At 46.7% G+C, this 26,787-nt stretch overlaps 1 protein-coding gene across 1 annotated transcript in view; it reads right to left on the reverse strand.

Annotated features, from left to right (window-relative positions):
* fcho2 (FCH and mu domain containing endocytic adaptor 2) overlaps positions 1–26,787 on the reverse strand; it is a 337,179-nt gene that overhangs the window by 262,649 nt on the left and 47,743 nt on the right. Inside the window, exon 2 of the mRNA XM_072516128.1 lies at positions 11,993–12,084. Coding sequence (XP_072372229.1) covers positions 11,993–12,084 — 92 coding nt within the window. The remainder of the gene's footprint in view (positions 1–11,992; positions 12,085–26,787) is intronic.

Below are 26,787 nucleotides of genomic sequence, written 5' to 3' on the forward strand. Positions count from 1 at the left end.
AGGAGTGCTTTAGGAGATGGGACATGATTCTGCTGTCACTAGCAGGGAGGGTACAGACCATGAAAATGACTGTCCTCCCCAGATTTGTGTTAGTCTTTCAGTGTCTCCCCATCTTTATCCCTAGGGCCTTTTTTAAACGGGTAAATAAGGTGATTTTGGGCTTTGTGTGGGCGGGTAAAACCCCGCGAGTGAAGAAAGTGTTGTTGGAACGGAGTCGAGGGGAGGGTGGGTTGGCGTTGCCAAACTTTTGTAACTACTACTGGGTGGCTAATATAGCCATGATTAGGAAGTGGGTAGTGGGGGGTGGGGGTCGGTGTGGGAGCGAGTAGAGGTGGCATTGTGTAAGAACACAGGTTTGGGAGCACTGATAACGGCACCTCTGCCGTTCTTGCCGGCCTGGTACTCCACAAGCCTGGTGGTAGTGGCGGCTCTGAGTGTCTGGGGGCAGTGGAGGAAATATAGGAGAGCGGAGGGAGCATCGGTCAGGGCCCTGATTTACAACAACCATCGGTTTGTGGCAGGAAGGCTGGATGGAGGGTTTCGGAGATGGCAGAGAGTAGGAATTGAGAGGATGGTAGATCTATTTATAGACGGGAGCTTCCCTAGCTTGAAGGATTTGGAGGAGAAATTTGAACTGCCAGCAGGGAATGGGTTTAGATATCTGCAGGTACGGGATTTTCTGAGAAGGCAGGATCCGACCTTCCTGCTCCTGCCACCACGGGGGATACAGGACAGGGTAGTTTCCAGAACATGGGTGGGAGAGGGGAAAGTATCAGATATCTACAAAGAACTTATGGAGTCGGAGGAAACTCAGATAGAGGAACTAAAGGGCAAGTGGGAAGATGAGCTAGGGGGAGAGATAGAGGCGGGTCCATGGGCAGATGCTTTAAGCAGGGTGAACACATCCTCATCATGTGCCAGGCTTAGCCTGATACAATTTAAGGTAGTCCACCGGGCACACATGACGGTGGCCCGGATGACCAAGTTCATTGGGGTAGAGGACAGGTGTGCCGAGTCCAGAGGTGGCGATCTTTGGAGTGTCAGAAGAATCGGGAGTCATGGGGATGAGAGAGGCTGATGTTTTGGCCTTTGCCTCCCTGGTAGCCCGGAGACGGATTCTGTTACTGTGGAGGGACTCGAAGCCCCCGAAATTAGAGACCTGGGTTAGTCACATGGATGGATTTCTCAGTCTCGAGAAAATAAAGTTCGCCCTGAGGGGGTTCGGGTTCGTCCTGAGGTGGCAGCCGTTCATCGATTTTCTTGAAGAAAATTAAAATGTCAGCAGATGCATAAATCTAGAAGGCTATTGTTTCATTGTTCGGAGTGCGAAGAACGTTATAGGGATGGAATGTTTTATGTACCATGTTTATGTTGTTGGTGTGGTTATTATTATAAAGACGACAAATACCCTAATAAAATGTTTGTTTTTTAAAAAGAAGCTCTGGTGGGAAGCACGGTGGCACAGTGGTTAGCATTGCTGCCTACCACGCTGAGGACCCGGGTTCGAATCCTGGCCCTGGGTCACTGTCCGTGTGGAGTTTGCACATTCTCCCCCTGTTTGCGTGGGTTTCACCCTCACAACCCAAAAATGTGCAAGGTAGGGGGATTGGCCACGCTAAATTGCCCCTTAATTGGAAAAAAAATAATTGGGTACTCTAAATTTCTTTTAAAAAAGCTCTGGTGCCGTGTATCCTGCAGGTGAACATACTGCAGCCATAGCGTACCAGTGGTTGGAGTGGATGTTTAGGTACAAGATGTTTTATATATTATAGATACATATGTACATTTAAATATTATGTCTGCACATTCTTTTGGTTGTCATATTTTAGTTGTACTTTTTGAGTTTCTGGTTATAAATTCCTTTGCATATTCGTTTTTGCCCATGTAAATTTGACACTCTAATTTCACAATTTGGACTCCAGGTTTTGGACACAAATCATTCAAAATATTTACTGAATATATCTGTCATTTGCATGTTGTTGTCAGGGTGTGGGAGAAAAGGACTATTTACTTTGTGGATGAGAGGAGCGTTAATTATTGTGTCAACACTTTTGCACCTTTTTCCCTTTTGCACACGTGCACTGGGCTCCAGCCGGTGGCCAACAAGGAGAAGTGTAAACAAGGGGACAGCGGCACTGCTGGATTTGAAGATGTATATGAAGCTCTTTCCCAGTAAGATGGAACATCACCATCCCCCAGCCCGCACTCATTTACCCCACAGTTCTTCACCACAGCCCTCCCCAAAGTGTCCTTTATTTTATAACTGAAGATTTGGTTACAGTGGTTAGTACTGGTGCCTGAGAGTCAGGGACCCGGGTTTAATTCCGGCCTTGGATGACTGTCTGTGGGGGTTTGTACTTTCTCCTCATGTCTATGTGAGTTTCCTCCAGGTGCTCTATTTTCCTCCCATATTCCAAAGATGTGCAGATTAGGTGGATTGGCCATGCTAAATTGCCCCGTAGCATCCAAAGGTGTGGAGGTTAGGTAGAGTTGTGGGGGACTGGACATAGATAGGGTGCTCTTTCGGAGGGTTAGTGCAGGCTCGATGGGCCGAATGTTCTCCTTCCGCACTGTTGGGATTCAATGATCCCTTGATCAACTGTCGTTTTTCTGAGTGCAGTTGTGCAGTATTCATATTCATCGCTGGGCATCACAGCACAATTGAAGCCACATTGACTTAATGATAAAGGTAAGTAACTTGCACTGGCCCTGGAGCCAGAAATCCTATCTAACAGAGAAATAAAAATCTAAGACTGGCGAAGACACAACAGTCTCCCATGAACACAAACCGACAAATCTCAAAATTAATCACAGATGCTCAAGCACATGCTCAACAGATTGAATAAACTTTCACAAATAATTCACATCCAAATATTGTGTCTGGGCTTTTGATAAAACTTTGACATTAATATTTGGAATACACGGACTGAAAGGACAGGGAACAAGGGGCACATATGGCACCCAGGTTCGAATCCCGGCTTGGGTCACTGTCAGTGCGGAGTTTGCACGTTCTCCCAGTGTCTGCGTGGGTTTCCTCTGGGTGCTCCAGTTTTCTCCCACAAGTCCCCAAAGACGTGCTGTTAGGTAATTTGGACATCTGAATTCTCCCTCTGTGTACCCGAACAGGCGCTGGAATGTGCCGACTAGGGGCTTTTCACAGTAACTTCATTGCAGTGTGAATGTAAGCCTACTTGTGACATTAAAGCTTATTATAGATTATTATTATTATATGACTGACTGTGAAGCAAGTTGATTTGATTGCTATCTAAGAAGATAAATCGACAGTCTAATCCACCAATACCAATACAGTATTCAGCTGAAGGAGGGCTAACTTGAATGAGTTAAAAAGTGATCAGGTCCAGTTCTGACAAAAGGTCAACTTGAAAACCAAACTCTTTTTCTCTCTCCACACATACTGATCAACCCGCGAAGTACTTCCATTATTTTCTGTTCTTATTTCAGATTTCCAACTGCAGGATTTTGCTTTCATATTTGTGACCAAGCTCAGTTGGATTGTAATCTAAGATTGGCATTAATAACAGTAAATGAGCAATGGGAGGCCTTCAAAGGGTAGATCATTTAAAGTAAGAATTGGTCCATTATAGGATGAGACTGGGGAATTAATTTTTTTTTTTAAATTTAGAGTGCCCAATTCATTTCTTTTTCAATCAAGGGGCAATTTAGCATGGCCAATCCACCTACCCTTTAAGTTGTGGAGGAAAAATCCATGCATGCATGGGGAGAACGTGCAAACTCCACACTAATAGTAACCCAGAGCCGGGATCGAACCTGGGACCTCGTAGCCGTGAGGCAGCAGTGCTAATCACTGCGCCACCGTGTTGCCTGACTGGGGAATTAATAACGGGAAACATGGAACCAGCAGAGGCCATGGGCAAGTATTTTGCATCTGTTGTCACAGTAGAAGACACAAAAACCATCCCAAAAATAGAGAAAATCAAGAGGCAAAAGGGAAGGATGAAGTTAAAACAATTGTGATTACCAGAGGAAAACCACTCCATAAGCTATTGAAAATAAAGGCTGACAAGTCCCCTGGACCTGATGGCCTGCATCCTAGGGTCTTAGTTAAGTGGCTGCAGAGTTATCAGATGCATTGGTTGTAATTTTCCAAATAGATTCTGGAAAGGTCCCAGTGGATTGCAAAGCCGCAACTCTAACACCATTACTCAAGAAGGGAGGATTCAGAGAGCAGGAAATTATAGTTAGCTTTACATTTGGCATTGGGAAAATGCAAGAATTCATTATTAGGAAAGTAGTGACAGTACATTTAGAAAATCACAATACAATTAGGCAGAGTCAACATGATTTTCTGAAAGGAAAATCATGTTTGATTAATTTATGAGTTTTTTGAGGGGTAGGAAGCAGGATGGATAAAGGAGAGCCAGTATATGTAGTGTATTTGGATTTCCAAAAGGCATTCAATAAGGTACCACATAAAATGTTACTACACAAGATAAGAGTTCATGATGTTGTGGGTGATATATTAGCATGGATCGAGTATTGTTTAACAACAAGGAAACAGAGGGAGGATAAATTATCATTTTCAGGTTGGCAAATTGTAACAACTAAAGTGCGATATGGATCAATGTTGGGGCCTCAGCTATGTACAATCTCTATTAGTAACTAGGATGAAGTGACTGAGTTTACTGTAGCCAAATTCGTTAATGATATAAAGATAGGTAGAAAAGCAAGTTTTAAGGAAGATACAAAGAGTTTGCAACAGGATATGGATATGCTAAGTGAGTCAGCAACAATTTGACAAATGGAGTCTAATGTGGCAAAATGTGGTGTTATCCACTTTGGTGACAAAAATAGGAAAGCAGAATATTGTTTAAATGGGAATAGACTGCAGAATGCTACAGTACAGAGGGATTTGGGTGTTCTCTTCCACGAATCACAAAAATGGAACATTTGGTTACAGCAAGTAATCAGGAAGGCAAATTAAGCGTTGGCCTTTAATGCAAGATGGATGGAGCATAACAGTAGGGAAGCCTTGCTCCAACTGTACAGGGCATTGGTGAAACCTCATCTGGAATATTGCATATAGTTTTGGTCTCTTTACTTAAAGAAGAACACATTTGCGTTGGAGGCAGTTAGTTCAGAGAGGATTCTCTAGGTTGATTGCTTGGATGCAAGTTGTCTGATGAGGGAATGTTGAGCAGCTGTATGATGAAATACTCCCCTTTAGCCTGAACGAGGGTGGCTCACACAATAACAAGAAACTGGACACCATCCAGAGCAAAGCAATCCACTTAATTGGCCACTACCTTAAAAAGTCATCCCATCCACCACCAGCACAAAGAGGCAACAATGTGTGTCGTCTACAAGATGCACTGCAGCAACTCACGAAGGTTCCTTTGACAGCGTTTTCCAAAACCACAACCCGTGCCAAACAAAGAACAAGGGCATCAGGTGCACCACCACCTGCAAATTCACCTCCAATGAACCGGCTCATGAAAGACACCTGACCTGCGTACCTAATCCCATTTGCCAGCACTTGGCCCATAGCTTTGAATGTTATGACATGCCAAGTGCTCATCCAGGTACTTTTTAAAGAATATGAGGCAACCTGCCTCTATACCCTCCCAGGTACTGCATTCCAGACCGTCGCCACTCTCTGTGTAAAAAAGTTTTTCCTCTAACCCGCCCGAAACCTCCTGCCCCTCACCTGAACGCGTGTCCCCTCGTAACCGACCCTTCAACTAAGGGGAACAGCTGCGTCCTATCCACCCTGTCCATGCCCCTCATAAACTTGTAGATCTCGATCAGGTCACCCCTCAGTCTTCTACACACCTGGTCAAATGCTCAAAAACTGCAATTGAATTTGTTAGGCATGACCTCCCTCTGACAAAGTCATATTGACTATTCCTCATCAAACCTTGCCTCTCCAAGTGGAGATAGATTATTTCCTTCAGAACTTTCTCCAATAGTTTCCCTACCACTGATGTGACACTCACAGGTCTGTAGTTCCTTGGCTTACCTCTACAACCTTTCTTAAATAGTGGGACCACATTAGCTGTTCTCCAGTCATCTGGCACCTCCCCTGTGATCAGAGAGGAATTAACAATTTGGGTCAGAGCCCCTGCAATCTCTGCCCTCGCCTCCCACAGCATCCTGGGACAGTTCATCTGGACCTGGAGGTTTATCCACTATTAAGCCTGCCAACACCTCCAATGCCTTATCACTCCCTATGACAATTTGTTCAAGAACCTCACAGTCTCTCTCCCAGAGTTCTATAAGTACCGTCCATTCTCTTGGGTGAAGACAGATGTGAAGTATCCGTTCTACACCCTACCAATGTCCTCTGGCTCCACCCACAGATTTCTCCTTTGGTCCTTAATGGGACCTACTCTTTCCCTGGTTATCCTCTTCCCATTGATATACTTATAGAATATCTTGGGATTTTTCCTACTTTTACTAGCCAGAGCTTTCTCATATCCCCTCTTTGCTCCCTTAATTGCTTTCTTAACCTCCAGCCTGCACTTTCTGCACTCCACTAATGCCTTTGTTGATTTGCTCCCCTTGTACTTTCTAAAAGGCTCTCTTTTCCTGCTCATCGTATCCTGAACGAAATATGAAAAAATTGATTATAATACAATACGCCTTTACCTTGGTTTAACAAATACACACCAATTTTAAGATAAACACGAATTACAAAGTACATCTTAAGCTACAATGGTCCCATGAACACAAAGTCCCTTTTAAGCAAAAACAGAAAATACTGGACAATCTCAGCAGGTCTGACAGCATCTGTGGAGAGAGAAGGGAGCCAACGTTCTGACTCCGAATGAATCTTTGTCAAAGTTGGAGAGAACTGGAAATAGGGTCAGATTTATACTGTTGCGGGGGGTGGGGGGGCATGGAGCAGTGGGACTGGATAGAGGGCCAGCTATAGGTGGAGATTGACAAAGATGCTGTGGACAGAAAGACAAAAGGTATTTGAGGATGATTAAGGCTAAGAAGACTGCTGATGGTGGCACATAAAGAGATTAGAATGTGTAAATGGCAGAGCAAAAGTAAGTCGTTTGTCAAAGGGCAACTCGGAACAGGGAATAGATGGCTCAAGTGGGGTGGGGACAATGGTGAGGGAAAAACAGATTGATGGAAGAAATGAAAATAAATTGATAGAAATAACAATGGGGTGAAGGTGGAGGAAACGTGCCGAATCGGAAGATGAGGTGCTGTTCCTCCAGGTTGCGCCGGACTTCATTGGGCCATTGCAGCCAGCCAAGGACGGACCATGTGGCGTGAGAGCAGGATAGTGAGTTGAAATGGCAAGCGGCCGGAAGGTCTGGGACCTCTTTGTGGACGCACGCAAGTTGTTCTGCAAAGAGGTTACCCAGTCTCAGTGGTCACCCATTTAAGAACACAGGCTGGCTGTGCTCAAATACACACTCCGCTCTGTACCCAAGTTAGCGTCTGTGGTTTGCTCGTCAAAATACCCACAAATGATTGTCACATGAGAGTTTCCAAACTCCACTCCTTCTCTCATAATAATAATGCTTTCCTTTGCGGTTTACAGTCGAAATCCAGTCCAAGTTTCCCAAATGACACGCTTAAACAAAGTTTCTGAATCCAGTCCAGGATTTCACACTGAACTCTTTTAGGATTTCACACCAAGCCTTTTTACTATTTCCTTGTCTTGACGGCTGTACAAGCTGTTCACAATTGCTTTAACTCTCAATTCTCAGAACATATTAAAATGACATTAAATGGTTCCTCTACCTCTGAAGTCTGCTGTTCCATTTTAAATCTAATTACTGCAATGGTCTCTAATTCAAATCACTTTGTTTACACTTCCTTGAATTCAGAGTCATAGAGGTTTACCACAGAAAAGGCCATTCGGCCCATCGCACCTGAGCCCGTCAAAAATAACCACTTAACTATTCTAATCCCATTTCCCAGCACTTGGACCATAGCTTTGTATGACTTGGCACCGCAAGTGCACATCTAAATACTTAAATGCCTTAGGCAGCAAGTTCCAGAATCCCACAACCCTCTGGGTGAAAACATTTTCCCTCACATCTCCACTAAACCTCCTGTCCCTTACCTTAAATCTATTCCTCCGGTCACTGATCCTCCCTCCAAGGGGAACGGTTGCTTCCTGTCCACTCTATCTATGCCCCTCATAATTTTATACATCTCAATCATGTCCCTCCTCAGTCTCCTCTACTCAAAGGAAAACAACCCCAGTCTATCCAATATCTCTTCATAGCTAAAACTCTCCAGCCCGGGCAACATCTTGGTAAATCTCCTCTGCAGTTTTTCACATCCCTCATATAATGTGGATTCCAGAACTGCTGTGGCCTAACCAATAATTTATACAGTCACAGCATAACCTCCCTGCCCTTAAGCTCCATGCCTCGGTTAAGAAAAACATACCATATGCCGTCTTAACCACTGTATCCACCTGCTCTGCCACCTTAAGGGTGTATATGCACACTGAGGTCCCTCTTATCCTCGGTGCTTCCCAGGGTCCTGTCGTATATCATGTATTCCCTTGCCTTGTTTCTGCCCAAGAGCATCACCTCATACTTATCCAGATTAAATTCCATTTGCCACTGATCAGCCCGTCTATATTCTCCTGTACTCCAAGGTTCATCATCACGTTTTCCCACCCCAATTTTCATATGATCCGCAAAGTTACTGATCAACCTGCCTACACTCATGTCTAAATCATTTATATTAACCATAAACAACACAGATCCCTGTGGGACATCCCTGGAGACAGGTTCCAGTCAGAAATATATCCCTTGAACATCACCGTCTGCTTCCTGCCACTCTGTCATTTCTGGATCCAATTTGCCAAATTTCGATTGATCCCAATGAACTCTTACCGTCGCTATCAGTCTCCCATGGAACCTTATGAAAGGCCTTGCTGAAGTCCAAATAGACTCCGTCAAATGCATTTCCCTCATCTACAATTCTTCTGAACAATACTTTAATCTCTGTTCTCTTAATCTTAAAGTATTTTCTGTCCCACTTCCCTGGATATCTAGATTGTATCTTGTTCCTTTGGAAGCTTGCACCTTTGCAATTCCCTTGTCCTGTCCAGCTTCTTCTGGTAGAGTTGAGAGCAGCTCACTCCCCAGTGTCCTGACTCTGACTACTTTGGCTTCCAACTCAAAGTAAGAACAAAGGCAACCGTTTCCATCTGGAAAATGGCCTCCTGTTGCTACGCACCAACTTCCTTCTATTTACTCTTCACACTGTAACTCTCTCTGAGCACAATAGAGACGCAGTCGGAACTGAACCAACCCCCACACGTAAAAACACCTTTGTCAAGCCTGAATCTAACTATAGGTTTTACCCTTCCAGGTGCAGAAAATTAACTTAAACCCATTTAAAACTACACCTTATTTGTAATGTTTACCAATACAAACATAAATCCCTTAAAACTACCTTTGTTTTCCTAACATAGCTACACCACGGAATTCTCCCATCCTGTCCGCAGCAGGCTTGGTGGCGGGGAGGAGCGGATAATGTAACGGAAGCCAAAAGATCTAAAACCCGTCGGCATAAAATTACATTGCAATTCTCCCAGTCGTAGGATAATGGCGGGTCATTCTTCACGCAGGCTGGTGCCATGAATGCCATTTGCAACTCATGAATGCTGATCAAAACAGCTGCCCACCAGTGTCCCATCAGTCCTTCAAATCTTGCATCACACCAGTAGGAACTCACACCAGCGTCAAACCCAAACCCACATGCTAAAGAGTGGCATGCACAAGATGGTTCTCAGCTGGCAAGAGACTTTGAGGTGAGTGTAACACTGCCATAGTGCTGCATTGCTCCTCATGCGCTGTACACAACTCTGCCAGGGCAAACTGGTTTCTGCTCTCCATCTCCATGCCGAACTGGTCTTCATGGACAACACAGTAGCACAGTGGTTAGCACTGTATCTTCACAGCGCCAGGGACCGGGTTCGATTCCTGGTTTGGGTCACTATCTGTTCGCATGTTCTTCCTGTGTCTGAGAGGGTTTCTACCGGGTGCTCCGGTTTTCTTGCCCAAGTTTTTTTATATTCGTTCATGGGATGTGGGCATCGCAGGTTGTGCCAGTATTTATTGCCCATTCCTAATTGCCCTTGAGGGGGCAGTTAAGAGTCAACCGCATTCCTGTGGGTCTGGAGTCACATGTAGGCCAGACCAGGTAAGGATGGCAGATTTCCTCCCAAAAGGACATTAGTGAACCAGGTGGGTTTTTACAACAATTGACAATAGTTTCATGGTCATCGTTAGACTTTTAATTCCAGAATTTTCTTCAATTCAAATTTCACCGTCAGTGGCAGGATTTGAACCTGGGTCCCCAGAGCATTACTCTGGGTCTCTGGCTTACTAGTCCAGTGACAATACCACTATGCCACCACCTCCCGAAAGTCCCAAAAGTCAGACTTGTTGGGTGAACAGGACATTCTGAATTCTCTCTGTGTACCCGAACAGGCGGTGATTTTCACAGTAACGTCATTGCAGCATTAATGTAAGCATACTTGTTACACTAATAAAAGTTATTATTATTAATATGGGCAGCACTGTGCTGCGAGACCAACGGACCCTCCTGTCTCTGAGTTGGGCCAGCACAGCACCTGGGGTTGGGGAGTACAGGGTTTTCCTTGCCACCCTCCCCACCGCTACACACCGGTGTATATCTGGATAGCAGTGTGCTGTAGGATTCATGCAGCCCCCACAAGGTCCGAAGTTCAGGGGTTGTGTGCAAAGTGAAGCGGGGGACCTGCCTAAGATAAGGGGGATCAGCCTGATGAAGACAAGGAGGACAATGTGGCAGTTGAGCTGTGCAAGGATGGGGGTAGAGAAAGGGTGAGGGCACACAATGTCAGGCAGGTGGGCAAAGAGGTGAATGAAGAAGATGAAGAACGAAAGGCAGAGGGAAGACCGAGGGGAGGGAAGTTGGATCCCCACAAAACTGCTTGACAATCTCACAAGCAAGGGAGTCAAAGGGATATCACCGGCCTCCCCGAACAGGCGCTGGAATGTGATGACTAGGGGCTTTTCACAGTAGCTTCACTGAAGCCTACTTGTGACAATAAGAGATTATTATTACTGGAAGGGGGTGGATGAATATCCAGATGTGGTGGGTAGAGGTCCAAATGGGGCATGGGTGCCTCACAGATGATGGGCTCAGTGGAATCGTGGTTGAATTGGGGAACACTAGTTCTTAGAATCATAGAATCAAACAGCACAGAAGAGGTCCTTCGGTTTATCAAGCCTGCACCGACAAAAAAAACAACTCTAATCTACACTAATCCCACTTCCCACCACTTGGCTCATATCCTTGACTGTTATGAGATTTCAAGTGCTCATCCGAGTACTTAATTAAATATTGTGAGATTTCCTGCCTCAACTCCTCTCCCAGACAGTGCATTGAGGCTGCTCGTCTCTTTCCTCTGGGTTTCTGACATCCTGCATGGCCTGGTGAAGATAGGTGGGCTAGAGGGAGTTTGCTGGAGTGTTTTTTTTAAATATGGTGCCAGGGCCTTCAAACCTGTCGGTTAAGGGCGGACAACTGAATCAGCTGCTAACCCGCCAACGATCCAAGAGAGGCAGAGAGGAACTCATGTGCATAATCAATGAGGTTACAAGCATAGAATCTGGCATGTGGTCTCGCCATTCTGGCCAATGGGAAAGGCACCGCTGGGGCCATCTGCCACCGCACTTAGTCTCAAAATGGGAGAATTCAGCCATAAACTGTAGCGGTTCAGGAAGGCAGCTTATCACCTTTCAATAGCAGTTAAGGATGAACAATAAATGCTGTGGCACCCACATCCCAACAATATGAAAAAGTCTTTTAAAGATGCAAAATACTTTGTATTCATATTTGTTTCCTGTATTTACAATCACTGTTCTCCATTCGTTCATTGACAAAACAATACAATGACTACATTTGTCTTCTTACAGAAAAAGAATAACATAATAGTCCATTGAAGTGTAGAAATGTCGCAAAAACAATTCAATACCTTTCTCTGATGAAGTCTGCCAAGTCCTTTGTCGATGTTTGACCATGTTTCATATTATGATAAAGGACATCAAAGCCATTGTTCTTTTCGCCCTGAAAATAACATCTATTTTAATACTTGAACTTTGAAAAAGGTGTCTAGATTTTGTGTAAAAGTATAAACTGTAATTTAAAGCAAAATAACACATTAGCTTTTACTTTGCCTTATATTTGGGCACACTCATTTACTTAAAACCAAAAAAAATTTTAAATTTAAATTTACAGGAACAAAACAGAATTTCAGAGAATAAGTTATGTGTAGGTGATGGGTGTGAGCGAGCACTCAGCAAACAGGCAGGGGTCAGACTATGGCATAGATTGGGGAGCACCAACACTTGGCTCTCTGCGGATTATTATCACCCCTCTGCCCTCGACAGTGACCCCGCTGACAGTGCCAACACAGTTCCAGCACACTGGATTGATGTAAAACAGATCTTGGAAGGGTGGGAAATGGGGGTAGTGCAGAGAGACAGAGAGAGGTAGGGGCGGAGCGATGACAGATGAGGCCACATCATATGCGAAGCGGGCAACGAGGAGGGCATACCAGGGCCTCGCCACTGCTGCCTGCCCTCTAGCCTCCGGTTGATCTTTCGGTTCCACCCCGGGATCGTCCTCCAGTCCCTCCTGATCCGATGCCTCCTCGTCATCCTCTTCCTCCTCGGAGGTGGTCACATATTCCTCCTCCTCCACCTCCAGCCCATCGCCCCGCTGACGTGCCAGGTTGTGGTGGACACAGCAGACCACCACAAAGTGGGCGACCCTCTGGGGGATATACTGCAGTCACCATCAGAGCGGTCGAGGCATTGGAACCACATGTTCAGCAATCCGATGCACTGCTCAATGACAGATTGGGTGCCGCATGGGCCTTGTTGTATCGGGTCTCTGCATCGGTCACCGGCCTCCGTATTAGCGTCATTAGCCAGGGTCCTCGGCAGGTACCACTTATCCCCCAGGGAGCCAACCGGCCATCCTGAGGTGGCCCTCGAAGAGGCTGGGGATGTCTGATTGCTCCAGGATGTAGTTTCGTACACATTCCCTGGGAAGCATGCACACACATGCATGATCTTCAGGTGGTGGCTGCATACAAGCTGGATGTTCAGGGAGTGGAACTCCTCCCTGTTGACGTAGGACATTCCCAAACAGCCAGGTGCATGCAAGGTGATATGCATGCCATCTATTACCCCGTGGACCTGTGGCATCCCATCAATGGCGACGAATCTTGCTGCTTGGGCATCTTGTTGGACTTGGTCCATGTCAAAATTTATATACTCAGCTGCCCGGGCAAACAGAGCATCCGTGACATCTCGGATGCACCTGTGGGCTGTAGCTTGCGAGATGCCAAACAAATCCCTGCTCAAGTCCTGGAATGATCCTGAGGTGTAGAAGTTCAGAGCTGCAGTGAGCTGACGGCCACCTGGAGCACTCCTCCTCCTCCATGTGACGTCAAGTCCACAAGGACAGGGCCCAGGTGCCACACAAAGCCTCCTCCAGCATGCGCTGTCCCTCATATGCTTGAAAGACCAGTGACGCTTGTACATCTTGGGCCATTGCAGGCCTCCCCTCTGGATCTCATGGCTGCAATTTCACCCCATGACTTCATAGTGCCATCTTGCCCCCCTACTAGATAGATCAGAAAATTCAAACTTCTTTTTGCAGACATCTTCAGAGACGCAGACAGAATTGCATCAGTGAGAGAGTTTTAACAGGCAAAGCCATCAATCGCTGCAGCCAGTTAAGCAGCGAAGTAACTACCTACAATATTTTTGGAAAGTGAAACTAAGCCTCTCTCTCCTCTAACCTGTTATATCTTCAAGCCTACCTGTGAAAACAACCTCCAGGCAGATCAACTCTGGGAAGAATCACTAAGAACTCTTTTCAGACTTTCACTTCTGCTGAAGTCAATCACGAAAAAACAGGCAGCAAAATAATGAACTACTATAGTTGATCGCAAGCAATAAACGGTAACACTATAACAGTTGTCCGTGGCATTTATTCTTTCATGGGATCTGTGCATTGTTGGAAAGGCCAACATATGTTGACCGTTACTATTTGCCCTTGAACTGAGTGACTCACTAGGCAATTTCAGAGGGCAGTAAAGACTCAACTATATTACTGTGAAATAAAAACTGAAAATGCTGGCAAACCCTAGCAGCTTCCCAGGGAGAGAGAAACAGAGGTCAGAATTCTCCCCAAATCCTACCGGCGTGTTCGATAGCAGGTGTGATGGGAGAATATGGCAGGAGGCCCAGAAATAGGTTTCAGACCGGCATGAATTTACAGCAGGATCTTCCGCTGGAGCCCGCCATGGCAGGCCAAAAAGAACGTCAGAGGCTGGTGTGAAGCTCATTTGCATTCCGTTAATGGGATGGAAATGAAGATCCGACCCACCACGCAAATTTAACCGCAATGCCAGTGGGAAACACATCGGCATGGAACATGTTTGGAACAACATGGTGTGCAGATCTGGGGACTCACCTTTCAAATACTGGGGCTGCCTCTGAAATTCGAGATGGAGGCTGCCAGCAACCCTGGAACACCACAGCAGTGGGTCGGGGGAGACTCTGCAGGTAAGCCTTCCATATTCGGTGCTCTGGAGGGCTCCATCCTCCAATCAAAATGTTCCTGGAGATCCATCTTCATTCTCAGGAGGTCCATCTTCTGATTTCAGAGTACGCCCGGAGATCCATCTTCATTTTCATGTGGTCCACCTTTTTTCTTCGCTAGTGGGTCTTTTCAATAAGGTGCCCGGACACAACAGCGGTCTACACACCATCCAGGCCTGCCCTGCCACTGAATACAGCGTAAAACATCCCGGGTGCTTAAATAATGAGGTCAGGGGCAGAGGATTTGGCCTGTTTTCCCTCCAACGGGAAAGTCTACATGTTCCCATCCCAACATTGGAAGTAGTCTTAAAATGGAAAATCCCACCCAGAGTCAATGTTTCGAGTCCATATGACTCTTCTTCGGAGCTGAAGAGTTAGATGGACTTGAAACGTTAACTCTGTTTCTCCTCCCTCGGATGCTGCCAGGCCTGCAGAGTTTTTACATGATGTTCTGTCTTCTTAAATTTCCGATTTAAAGTATCTGCAGTATTTTGCTTTTACATTACTGTGAATAATTGTAAATGACATTTATTCTTGCAGCAGGGACTTCCTGGCCTAGCTGCAGGCTGGATCAATCGCCAAGGTGTCACAATCCCTCAGAGCATGGCAACTTTTTTAAAAAGGTATAAATTTCCCAGTGACTAGCACAAAGAATCAGATGACAAGATTTCATGCTTTAAGTAATCCTGTTTGTAATCCTGGTTTCAGGCCTTTGGTCATTGGGTGCTGCTGTGGCACGAAGCTGTACTCACAGACCTGCCACTGGGTGGCACTGCAAGAGGCTGCTCAGGACCACCCATTTTTGAAAATTAAATTTTTCACTTTTCTCTTACTGTTTTAAAGTGTTTGAAATACAGGTTTGTGCATGTAGATGTGTGTGTTTTGCAGAGGGAAGGTAACCCAATTTACAAGGCTTTCCTCAACATCTGGCCCATTTGTATGTATCAATTTCAGGGACATAGATGAGGTAGATAGTCAACATCTTTTCCCAAAGGTAGAGGCGTCTAGAACTAGAGGGCATAGGTTTACGGAGACAGGGGAGACATACAAAAGAGACCAGAGGGGAAATTTCTTCACACAGAGTGTGGTGAGCATCTGGAATGAGCTGCCAGAGGCAGTGGTAGAGATGGGTACAATTTTTTCCTTTAAAAACGTTAGACAGTTACATGGGCAGGGTGGGTATAGAGGGATATGGGCAAGTGGGACCAGCTTAGTGGCAGAAACTGGGCGGCATGGAAAAGCTGGACCTAAGGGCCTGTTTCCATGCTGTAAACATCTATGACTAGGTCTTTAACGACCAATGAATCACCCACCATGGTATATGTCCTTAAGCCCAATACACAAGGCCACCTATTTAGTCTTCCTTTGTCCATGGATGGTCATAGTAGTAGTGTTTTGAGCCTGCTACCTCATTCTTTAAGCTCCTGATTCCTCACTGATCTCCACACCCTCTAACCATTGTCAGTTTTCCTCCTGATGTTTGACTTTCATTGTGGCTAAAGCATCACTGAATTGTTAAGAATTCTTTACAAATGCATAATATTCATAGCGCACAAATAGTCTTTATACATTTAAAATATATTCAACCGGAGTTTAATTTTAAGCTTATGGCAGAGGCAGCATGGTGGCGCAGTGGTTAAGCACTGCCGCCTCAAGGTGCCGAGGTCCGTGTCACTCTCACCGTGGAGTTTGCACATTCTCTTCGTCTTTGTGAGGGTTTCACCCCCACAACCCAAATGTGTGAAGGCTAGGTGGATTGGCCACGCTAAATTGACGCTTAATTGGAAAAAATGAATTGGATATTCTAAATTTATTAAACAAAAGCTGATGGCATACATCCAATAGGCCTGAATTGCCACAGAACTGAAGGGTTGCTAACGCAACAGCTCAGTTCATTTAATATAGACTACTCAGTCTAACATTATAGGATGTAAACTTTGAGAAAACATAACTAATATAGTATAAAATGAATAAATATTCCAAGATATGAGTTAATTAATTAAGGACAGCAAGCAGCAATTTGTAAAAAGATGTTGTATCGTCCAAACAGAGTTCTGCTTCTCTTTTTAACTCCACTTTGGACTCTTCCTTTCATAGAACATACAGTGCAGAAGGAGGCCATTCGGCCCATCGAGTCCGCACAGACCCACTTAAGCCCTCACTTCCACCCTGTCCCCGTAACCCAATTACCCCTCCTAACCCTTTTGGTCACTAAGGGCAATTTATCATGGCCAATCCACCTAACCTGCACGTCTTTGGACTGTGGAAGGAAACCGGAGCACCCGGAGGAAACCCACGCAGACATGGGGAGAACGTGCAGCCTCCGCACAGACAGTGACCTAGCAGGGAATCGAACCTGGGACACTGGCGCTTTGAATCCACAGTGCTATCCACTTGTGCTACCGTTGCGCCTCTTTCCTATCATCTGCTTTATCCATTCAAGGCTTTCATCTCCTGCTACCTCCTTCCCACTTCCCATGTAACACTTTTCCTTCTTGTAAGTGTTTGTAGTGCGTTATGCCTCTATAGTTCTCTTAGTCTCACTATCCTCTTACTGCAGGCCCACTCTCCAACCTGCTGTTGTCAGGATGCCAGGACGTCAAAACACAACTGCAGGAGGCACAAGAGAAGATATGACAACATGGGCCAAGAAGGTCATTGCAGACAACTTCCAGTGACAGCATGTGAAAGCAGATCATCCAAAAGGTGGCTCCTGCCATGGTCCCAGTATTTCATTTCTTTTTGCCCAGTTTTTTCAGGAGAGTTTGGGTTATAACCCAATAGGTTGGTGTGGAATTCGAACCGCTGGATGGGAGCTCGATAAAGAATCTGGGGTAGAAAAGATGGCAGTGGTGGCTGCACCCATCACGCTAGAAACATTGGCTGGGCTAATGGAGTAGGAGTTGAAGAAGCTTGGCAGACAGGCGGATGGTCATTTGAGCGACAAGGGAAGAAGATTAAAGAGTCATTCAAAGCCACCATCGAGGAGGCATTGGGCCTGATACTCGAGCAGCTGAGCAAGACTGCCAAAGCTGTAAAGGAGCAAGGGAATATGCTCAAATCTGTGGATGAAGCCTTATCGAGGCACGAGGACCAGCTGGCCTCGTTGGGAGCGGAGATGCTGCTCATGTCAGATAGGAATAAGGGCCTGAAGGCCAAAGTGGTGGATCTGGAGAACAGGTCGAGGTGCATGAACCTCAAAGTAGTGGGCTTGCTGGAGGGAGCGGAGGGCCTGAGGCCAACCGAGTACTTTTCAGAAATGTTCTCTTGGTTGGTGGGAAGGTTGATGTATTTGCCACACCGGAATTGGGCAGGGCATATTGGGCCTTGCGGCAGAAGCTACGGTCGAACAAGCCACCGCAGGCGTTGATCGTCTGATTTCATAGTTACTAGAGGAAGGAGCGGGTCCTGGAGTGGGCCAAAAAGTTGGAACATCGATTAGGATGGGTACAAGGTGCACATCTACAAGGACATTGATACCGAGCTGACAAAGAGGTGGGTGGACCTTTTTGAAATTACAGCGCAGAAAGAGGCCATTTGGCCCATCTAGTCTACACCTGCTCTTGGAAAGAGCACCCTACTTAACCCCACACCTCCACCCTATCCTCGTAAACTAGTAACCGGGCCCAACCTTTCTGGACACTAAGGAGCGTTTAGCATGGTCAATTCACCTAACCCGCAGGGTCTACACTTAGGCAGGACTGGAACCAATGTCCTAGGGGGGGGTTGTTTGCTAGCGCTGTTGGGGAGGGTTTAAACTAATGTGGCAAGGGGATGGAAATCAATGCAGGAAGTCAGAGGGTAGTAAAGAGAGGATAGAAACAAAAGTCAGTAAGGAGAAAAGTGGAAGGCAGAGAAACAGATTGAACTGCATTTATTTCAATGTAAGAGGCCTAACGGCAAGGCAGATGAGCTCAGGGCATGGATAGGTACATGGTACATATTATAGTTATTACTGAAACATGGCTAAAGGAGGGGCAGGACTGCCAGCTCAATGTTCCAGGGGACAGATGCTATAGGAAAGATAGAACAGGAGGTAAGAGAGGAGGGGAAATTGTGTTTTTGATTAGGGACAGTATCATGGCAGTACAGAGAGAGGACATATCCAAGGGTTCGCCCACTGAGTCTATGTGGGTAGAATTGAAAAATAAGAAGGGTGAGATCACTTTGATAAGACTGTACTATAGGCCCCCAAATAGTCAGTAGGATATTGAGGAGCAAATATGTAAAGAGATTACAGATAGCTGCCAGAAAAATAAGGTGGTAATAGTTGGGGACTTTAACTTTCCCAATATTAACTGGGACAGCCATAGCACTAGGGGTTTGGATGGAGAGAAATTTGTCAAGTGTATTCAGGAAGAATTCCTCATTCAATATGTGGATGGCCCGACTAGAGAGGGAGCAAAACTTGACCTCCTCTTGGGGAATAAGGAAGGGCAGGTGACGGAAGTGTTAGTGAGGGATCACTTTTTGACCAGTGACCATAATTCCATTAGTTTTAAGATAGCTATGGAGAATGATAGTTCTGGCCTAAAAGTTAAAATGCTAAATTGGGGCAAGGCCAATTTTGAAGGTATTAGGCGGGAACTTTCAAAAGTTGATTGGGGGTGTCTATTTGCAGGCAAGGGGGCATTTTTTAAAAAAATATTTTATTTAAGCATTTGTAATTCAAAAAGGTGTTAACTAGGATTCAGGCTGAGCACATTCCTCTTAGAGTGAAAGGTTAGGCTGGTAGAAGGAGGGAACCCTGGATGACTCGGAATATTGAGGCCATGGTCAAAAGGAAGGAGGAGGCATTGGACATGCATAGGCAGCTGGAATCAGTGGATCCCTTGAAGAGTATAGGGCTTGTCAGAGTAGAGTTAAGAGAGAAATCAGGAGGGCAAAAAAGAGGACATGAAATTGTCTTGGCAGATAAGGCAAAGGAAAATCTAAAGAGCTTTTACAGATATATAAAAGGCAAAAGAATGACTAGGGAGAGGGTAAGGCCTCTTAAGGATAAACAAGGTTATCTATATGCAGATCCTTAAGTGATGGGAGAGGTACTAAATGAATATTTCTCATCAATATTTACTGTTGAGAAAGGCACAAATGTTAGGGAAATTGGGGAAATAAAAAGTGGTGTCTTGAGAGGTGTACATATTAGAGAAGGTGGTGCTGGAGGCATTAAAGCACATTCAGGTAGATAAATCCTCAGGACCTGATTAAATGTATGCCAGGACGTTGTGGGAGGCTAGTGAGGAAATTGCCGGCCCCTAGCTGAGATATCTGAATCATCGGCAGGCACAGGAGAGGTGCCTGAAGATTGGAGGGTAGCAAATGTTGTGCCCTTGTTTGAGAAGGGCTGCAGGGATAAGCCTGGGAACTACAGACCGGTTAGCTTTACTTCTGTAGTGTGTAAATTGTTAGAAGGTATTCTGAGGGACAGGATCTCCAGGCATTTAGACAGGCAGGGGCTAATTAGGGAAAGTCAGCATGGCTTTGTAAGGGGAAAGTCATGTCTCACGAATTTGATTGAGTTCTTTGAAGGGGTAACCAAGAAGGTAGATGAGGGCAGTGCAGTCGACGTTATCTACATGGGCTTTAGCAAGGCCTTTGACAAGGTACCGCATGGTAGGTTGTTGTAAAAGGTTAAATCTCACAGAGTCCAGGGCGAAGTAGCCAATTGGATACAAAATTGGCTTGGCAACCAAATCCAAAGGGTGGTTGTGGAGGGTTACTTTTCAAACTGGAGGCCTGTGACCAGCGGTGTGCCTCAGGGATTGATGCTGGGTCCACTGTTATTTGTTGTATATATTAATGATTTGGATGAGAATGTAGGAGGCATGGTTAGTAAGTTTGCAGATGACACCAAGATTGATGGCATAGTGCATAGTGAAGATTATATAACATTGCAAAAGGATCTTGCTCAATTGGGCCAGTGGTCCGATGAATAGCAGATGGAGTTTAATTTAGATAAATGTGAGGTGATGCATTTTGGTAGATCAAATCAGAGCAGGACCTACTCAGTTAATGGTAGGGAGTTGGGGAGAGCTACAGAACAAAAAGATCTAGGGGTACAGGTTCATAGCTCTTTGAAGGTGGAGTCACAGGTGGACAGAGTGGTGAAGGCATTCAGCATGCTCGGCTTTATTGGTCAGAATATTGAACACAGGAGTTGGGACGTCTTTTTTGTTTGTAAAATATATTTATTCTCCATTTTCACATTTTCTCCAGAATTTACACCCCACCCACAAGCAGTAAATGGTAACAAATACAAAGTCAATTTCCTTATCAACAACAATCCCATGCTCCCACCACCCCAAGCAACGACCCACCTGACAATATAAACATCAAATAGAACAAACCCTCCCACGATGGGTGAAACAAAGGAGAAATAAAAGAGAAAGGAATTAGGAATCGCCTAGGGTCACCATTAACCTATAGCGCCCCCCCCCCCCCCTAACATTCAATGCCATCCAATCCCTGAAAGAGTACCGTAGATGACACCCATGCATTGCAAGCCCCCCTCCTCCTCGGCTCTTCCCCTTACAAAAATCCTCCCTCCAACCTCCGTTCCTTCCCCCCATCCATTCCTTCCCCCCAGAGTTGGGACGTCTTGATGAAGTTTTTTTTCAAATATTTTATTGAAGCATTTGTAATTTTTACCGCTTAACAATTTAACATTTCTTAACGCTTAACATTTCTTAAAGATCCGAGCAGGCCAACACAGGCAACAACATTAAAATAACACCCCTCACTACCCCCTCCACCAGTATATTAAGTTCCCTGTCCTTGTCTTACACTACCATGCCTCCCATCTCTCCCCCCCCCCCCCCCCCCCCCCCCCCCCAGTAGCAAATCGGTGATTATCACAAATCAGTGACCACACTGACGTCCCCTCCAATCGCATGTGCTGTCTCCATTGCCCCCACACTCTCAGGGCTGCCCACCACCGGGCTTGTGGAGTACCGAGCTGGCTAGAACGGCAGGGGCGCAGTTAGTAAAGCCTCCAAGCTCATGCCCTTACAAGATGCCGCCTCTACTCACTCTCAAACCGACCCCTCCCCCACTACCCACTTCCTGACCACTGATATGCTGGCCGGCCAGTAATAGTTAACAAAACTCGGTGGGGGGGCCCAAGCCCCCCTCCCCACGACCCCATTCCAGGAGTGCCTTCTTCACTCTCGGGGTTTTACCAGCCCACACAAAACCCGAGATCACTGCATTCATTTTCCTAAAAAAAGGCCTTCGGGACAAAAATCGGGAGACATTGAAAAAAGAACAGCAGCCTCGGGAGGACTGTCATCTTCACCGTCTACACCCTCTCCGCCAGTGTCAGCGGGAGCATGTCCCACCTGCGGAAATCCCTTTTCATCTGATCGACCGCTCTACCAAATTTAACTTGTGAAGCTGCCCCCAATCCTTAGCCACCTGAATCCCAGATACCCGAAACTCCTCCCCACCACTTTAAAAGGTAACTCCCTGAGTCTCCTTTCCTGCCCCCATGCCTGAATCGCAAACACCTTGCTCTTTCCCATATTTAGTTTGGAGCCTGAAAACCGCCCAACTTCTTCCAGTGCCTCCATACTTCCAGCCATCCCCCCCAACGGGTCTGTGATATAAAGGAGTATATCGTCCGCGTAGAGCGTGACCCTATGCTCCACCACCCCCCCTCACTATTCCCCGCCAGACATTTGATGACCGAAAAGCCATTGCCAAGGGCTCTATGGCCAGGGCAAACAGCAGCGGGAAGAGAGAACATCTAGTCTTGTCCCCCTACAAAGACTAAAATATTCTGACCGGACCTGGTTGGTTCTTACATTCGCCACCGGACCCAATCCACAAATCCTGCCTGAACCCAAACCTACCTAGAATATCCCATAGGTACTTCCACTTCACTCGGTCAAAGGCCTTTTCTGCATCCATGCCTACTACCACCTCGACCTCGCGCCCCTCCACTGGCATCATTATAATATTTAAGAGCCATCTAATGTTGGACGTCAGGTGCCTACCCTTCACAAATCCCATCTGATCCTCCCAGATTACCTCCGCGACACAGTCCTCTATACGTGTGGCCAGGATCTTTGCCAGCAACTTAGCATCTACGTTCAAAAGGGACATCGGCCTGTATGATCCACAGCTCTCAGGGTCCTTATCTCGCTTCAAAATGAGAGAGATTGATGCTTATAATGTTGGGGGGAGCACTCCCAACTCCTTTGCTTTATTAAAAGCCTTAACCAGGAGCGGCCCCAGTAACCCAGAAAACCTTTTGTAGAACTCCACCGGGTATCCATCAGGTCCCGAAGCCTTACCCGATTGCATCGCCCCCAATCTGTCTATCACCTCCCTAAGGCCAATTGGGCACCCCACGTCTTCCTCCAGCTCGCCATCTACCTTCGGGAACTTTAGCTCCCCCCCAGAAATTGCTTCATACCCTCCTCCCCGGCTGGGGGTTCCGATTTATAAAGTCAACTATAGAATTCACAAAACACACCATTTACCGCCCCTGGGTCCACCACCACCTTCCCCCTCATATCCTTTACCTTCCCGATTTCCCTCGCCGCCTCCTGTTTCCTCAGCTGATGTGCTAACATCCTACTAGCTTTCTCCCCATATTCGTACACCACCCCTTTTACCCTCCTCAGCTGCCCCTCTGCCTTACCTGTGGACAGGAGCCCAAATTCCATTTGAAGTCTCTGATGCTCCTTCAGGAGCTCCTCCTCCGGAGACTCCGCATATCTCCTGTCCAACTGTAAAATTTCCCCCACCAGCCAGTCCTTCTCCCTATGGGCCCAAATCAAGATAAATTTCCCTCTGATAACTGCCTTCAGTGCTTCCCAAACCACCCCTGCCGCGGTCTCACCCATGTCGTTTCTCTTTATGTACCCTTGGATGGCCTGCCTCACCTGCTCACAGATCACATTCTCCGCTAGCAGCCCTACATCTCACCTCCATAACGGACGCTGGGTCTTTCCTGTGCTTACTCGTGGGTCTTTCCTGTGCTCACTCATAAGTCTGTCCAGTGTGGGGCATGGTCCAACACCACGATTGCCGAATATTCAGTGCCCGCCACCCCACCTAACAACGTTTTGTCCTGTACAAAAAAGTCTATCCTGGAATACACCTTGTGCACATGGGAGTAAAATGAGTACTCCTTGCTCCTTCGCCTCCCAAATCTCCACGGATCCACCCCTCCCATGCACTCCATGAACCCCCGCAGCTCTTTCGCCATTGCTGACACCTTTCCCGACCTGGAACTCAATCGGTCTTGTCTCGGATCTAGAACCGTGTTAAAATCTCCCCCCATAATCAGCCGGTACGAGTCCAAGTCCGGAATCTTCCCCAGTACTCTCCTGACAAACGTGACATCATCCCAGTTTATCATAGAACTATAGAATTTACAGTGCAGAAGGAGGCCATTCGGCCCATCGAGTCTGCACCGGCTCTTGGAGAGAGCACCCTACCCAAGGTCAACACCTCCATCCTATCCCCACAACCCAGCAACCACACCCAACACTAAGGGCAATCTTGGACACTAAGGGCAATTTATCATGGCCAATCCACCTAACCTGCACATCTTTGGATTGTGGGAGGAAACCGGAGCACCCGGAGGAAACCCACGCACACACGGGGAGGATGTGCAGACTCCGCACAGACAGTGACCCAAGCCGGAATCGAACCTGGGACCCTGGAGCTGTGAAGCAATTGTGCTATCCACAATGCTACCGTGCTGCCCATTTAGGGCATTTATATTCACCAACACCACAGCCATTCCCTCCAGCTTCCCACTAACCATAATAAATCTACCCCTGGGTCTGCCTCTATCTTTCCCACCTCGAATGCCACCTTTTTTGTTTTAAAGTCCAGTCCCGAATGAAACACCAGCTGACCCATCCCTTCTTCAATCTATAGAGGTATATGAAATAATGATAAGGTAGATAGTCAACATCTTTTCTCAAAGGTAGAGGAGTCTAGAACTAGAGGGCATAGGTTTAAGGTGAAAGGGGAGAGATACAAGAGACCAGAGGGGAAATTCTTTCACACAGAGGGTGGTGAGCATCTGGAATGAGCTGCCAGAGGCAGTGATAGAGGCGGGTACAATTTTTTCCTTTAAAAAAGTTAGACAGTTACATGGGCAGGGTGAGTATAGAGGGATATGGGCCAAATGCGGGCAAGTGGGACTAGCTTAGTGATAGAAACTGGGCGGCATGGATAAGCTGGGCCTAAGGGTCTGTTTCCATGCTGTAAACATCCATGACTCTATCGCTGGACTGTGGGAGGAAACCGGAGAACCCAGAGGAAACCCACACAGACACGGGGAAACTCCACAGAGATCATTCACCCGAGGTCGGAATTGAACCTGGGACACTGGAGCTGTGATGCACCAGTGCTAAGCTGAAAGTGGTGCTGTATAATAAGGATGCATGGTTCGGGGTGAAGTATCAAGCGTGGCTGAGAGTCACAATGGACTCAAGGGATCATTATTTCGACACACTGGAGCAGGCTGAGGCCTTCATTAAGGGCAAAGGAATGGGACTGGCTTGGGGAGGGTTTGTGGCATGTTGGTTAGTACTGTTGCTTCACAGCGCCAGGGTCCCAGGTTTGATTCCTGGCTTGGGTCACTGTCTGTGCAGAGTTTGCATGTTCTCCCTTTGTCTGCGTGGGTTTCCTCCGGGTGCTCCGGTTTCCGGAAAGACCCAGAAGACGTGCAGTTAGGTAATTTGGACATTTTGAATTTTCCCTCCATGTACCCGAACAGGCGCTGGAGCGTGGCAACTAGGGGTTTTTCACAGTAACTTCATTGCAGTGTTAATGTAAGCCTACCTGTGACAATAAAGATTATTATGCTTCTGTATGTGTGGAGTGTGCTGACTGTAAATATTGCAATCTGGTGTGGTATGTTTTTGCACTTTTTCTTGGAAGATGGTGGGAAGATTTCTTCTCTTCTGGAGACTAGGGTTATTGGAGGGTGGTAGAGTTGGTTGTTTGATTTAGTAATTGGAGGGGAAGCGAAGCATGGTGGGTATGCTGGGGTAGGAAGTATGGGCCTTTGGGATGGGGTTGTAGGCCTTTGTTTTGGTTGTTTCTGGGCGGGACATTGGGGGAGGGGGGGGCACCTTGCTAGCACTAAGGGGTAGGCTAGTAGGTAGGTTAATGGGAGTGGTGTGGGGGAGGGACTGTGACCGGTTAGGCCTATTTGGTGAGGCTTGATGAGTTTAGAGAGTCTGTGTGTGTGTGTGTGTGTGTGTGTGTGTGGGGGGGGGGGGGGGGGGGTGCTAGTTGAGCAGCAGGCAGTCAACCAGCTTGGAGGGGGCGGGAGGTGTGGGAAGGGGAAGCTGGCAGTGGCCAGGGTTTTTCTTTGTCTCACTCATTGGGTAGAGCAGCGGGCATCATAGGTGGGCCTGGGCCTAGAAACTGGTGGTGAAGGGGTGAAGGTATGAAACATCATGGCGGAAATAGCTGACTCGAGGTTGAAGGGGGGTTGAGAGGCCCCTGTGGAGGTTATTCACCTGGAACGTGTGCAGTCTGGGGGGACCGGTAAAGAGTAAAGGTTTTTTGCTCATTTAAAGAGCCTGGGAGCCGACATGGTGTTTTTACAGAAGACTCACATGCGCGAGCAGAATCAGACTAGGCTCCGGACAGCCTGGGTCAGCCAGGTGTTTCACTCGGACTTTGATAGCAGGGTTTGGGGGGGGGGGCGGGGGGGCGATTCTAATTAATAAGAGGGTTTGATTCCGGCAGAGAAAGTTACTGCTGATCCAGGTGGCCGATATGTGATGGTGGTGGGGACATTGGCGGGGAAGCAGGTGGTTCTAGTGAATGTGCATGCCCCAAATTGGGACGATGTGGCGTTTACGAAAGTTGTTGGCTACGGTGCCAGATTTGGACACCACCAATTGATTTTGGGGGGTGATATGAACTGTGCGTTGGACCCAAGGATGAATCATTCTGGGCCGAAATCATTGGTCCCGGCTCGGATGGCAAAGGGATTTATGGAGGAGACGGGAGGGGCAGATCCATGGCGGTTTATGCATCCTGGGCGGGGGGCGCAGGAGTTCTCGTTTTTCTCTTGGGTACACGAGGTGTATTGGAGGATTGATTATTTTATTGTATGTTAAGACTCTTCTGGTTTGAGTGAGGAAGGCTAAGTACTCAGCGGTGGTTATTTCTA

This window comes from Scyliorhinus torazame, chromosome 9 (assembly GCF_047496885.1).
Source record: "Scyliorhinus torazame isolate Kashiwa2021f chromosome 9, sScyTor2.1, whole genome shotgun sequence".
NCBI lineage: Eukaryota > Metazoa > Chordata > Chondrichthyes > Carcharhiniformes > Scyliorhinidae > Scyliorhinus > Scyliorhinus torazame.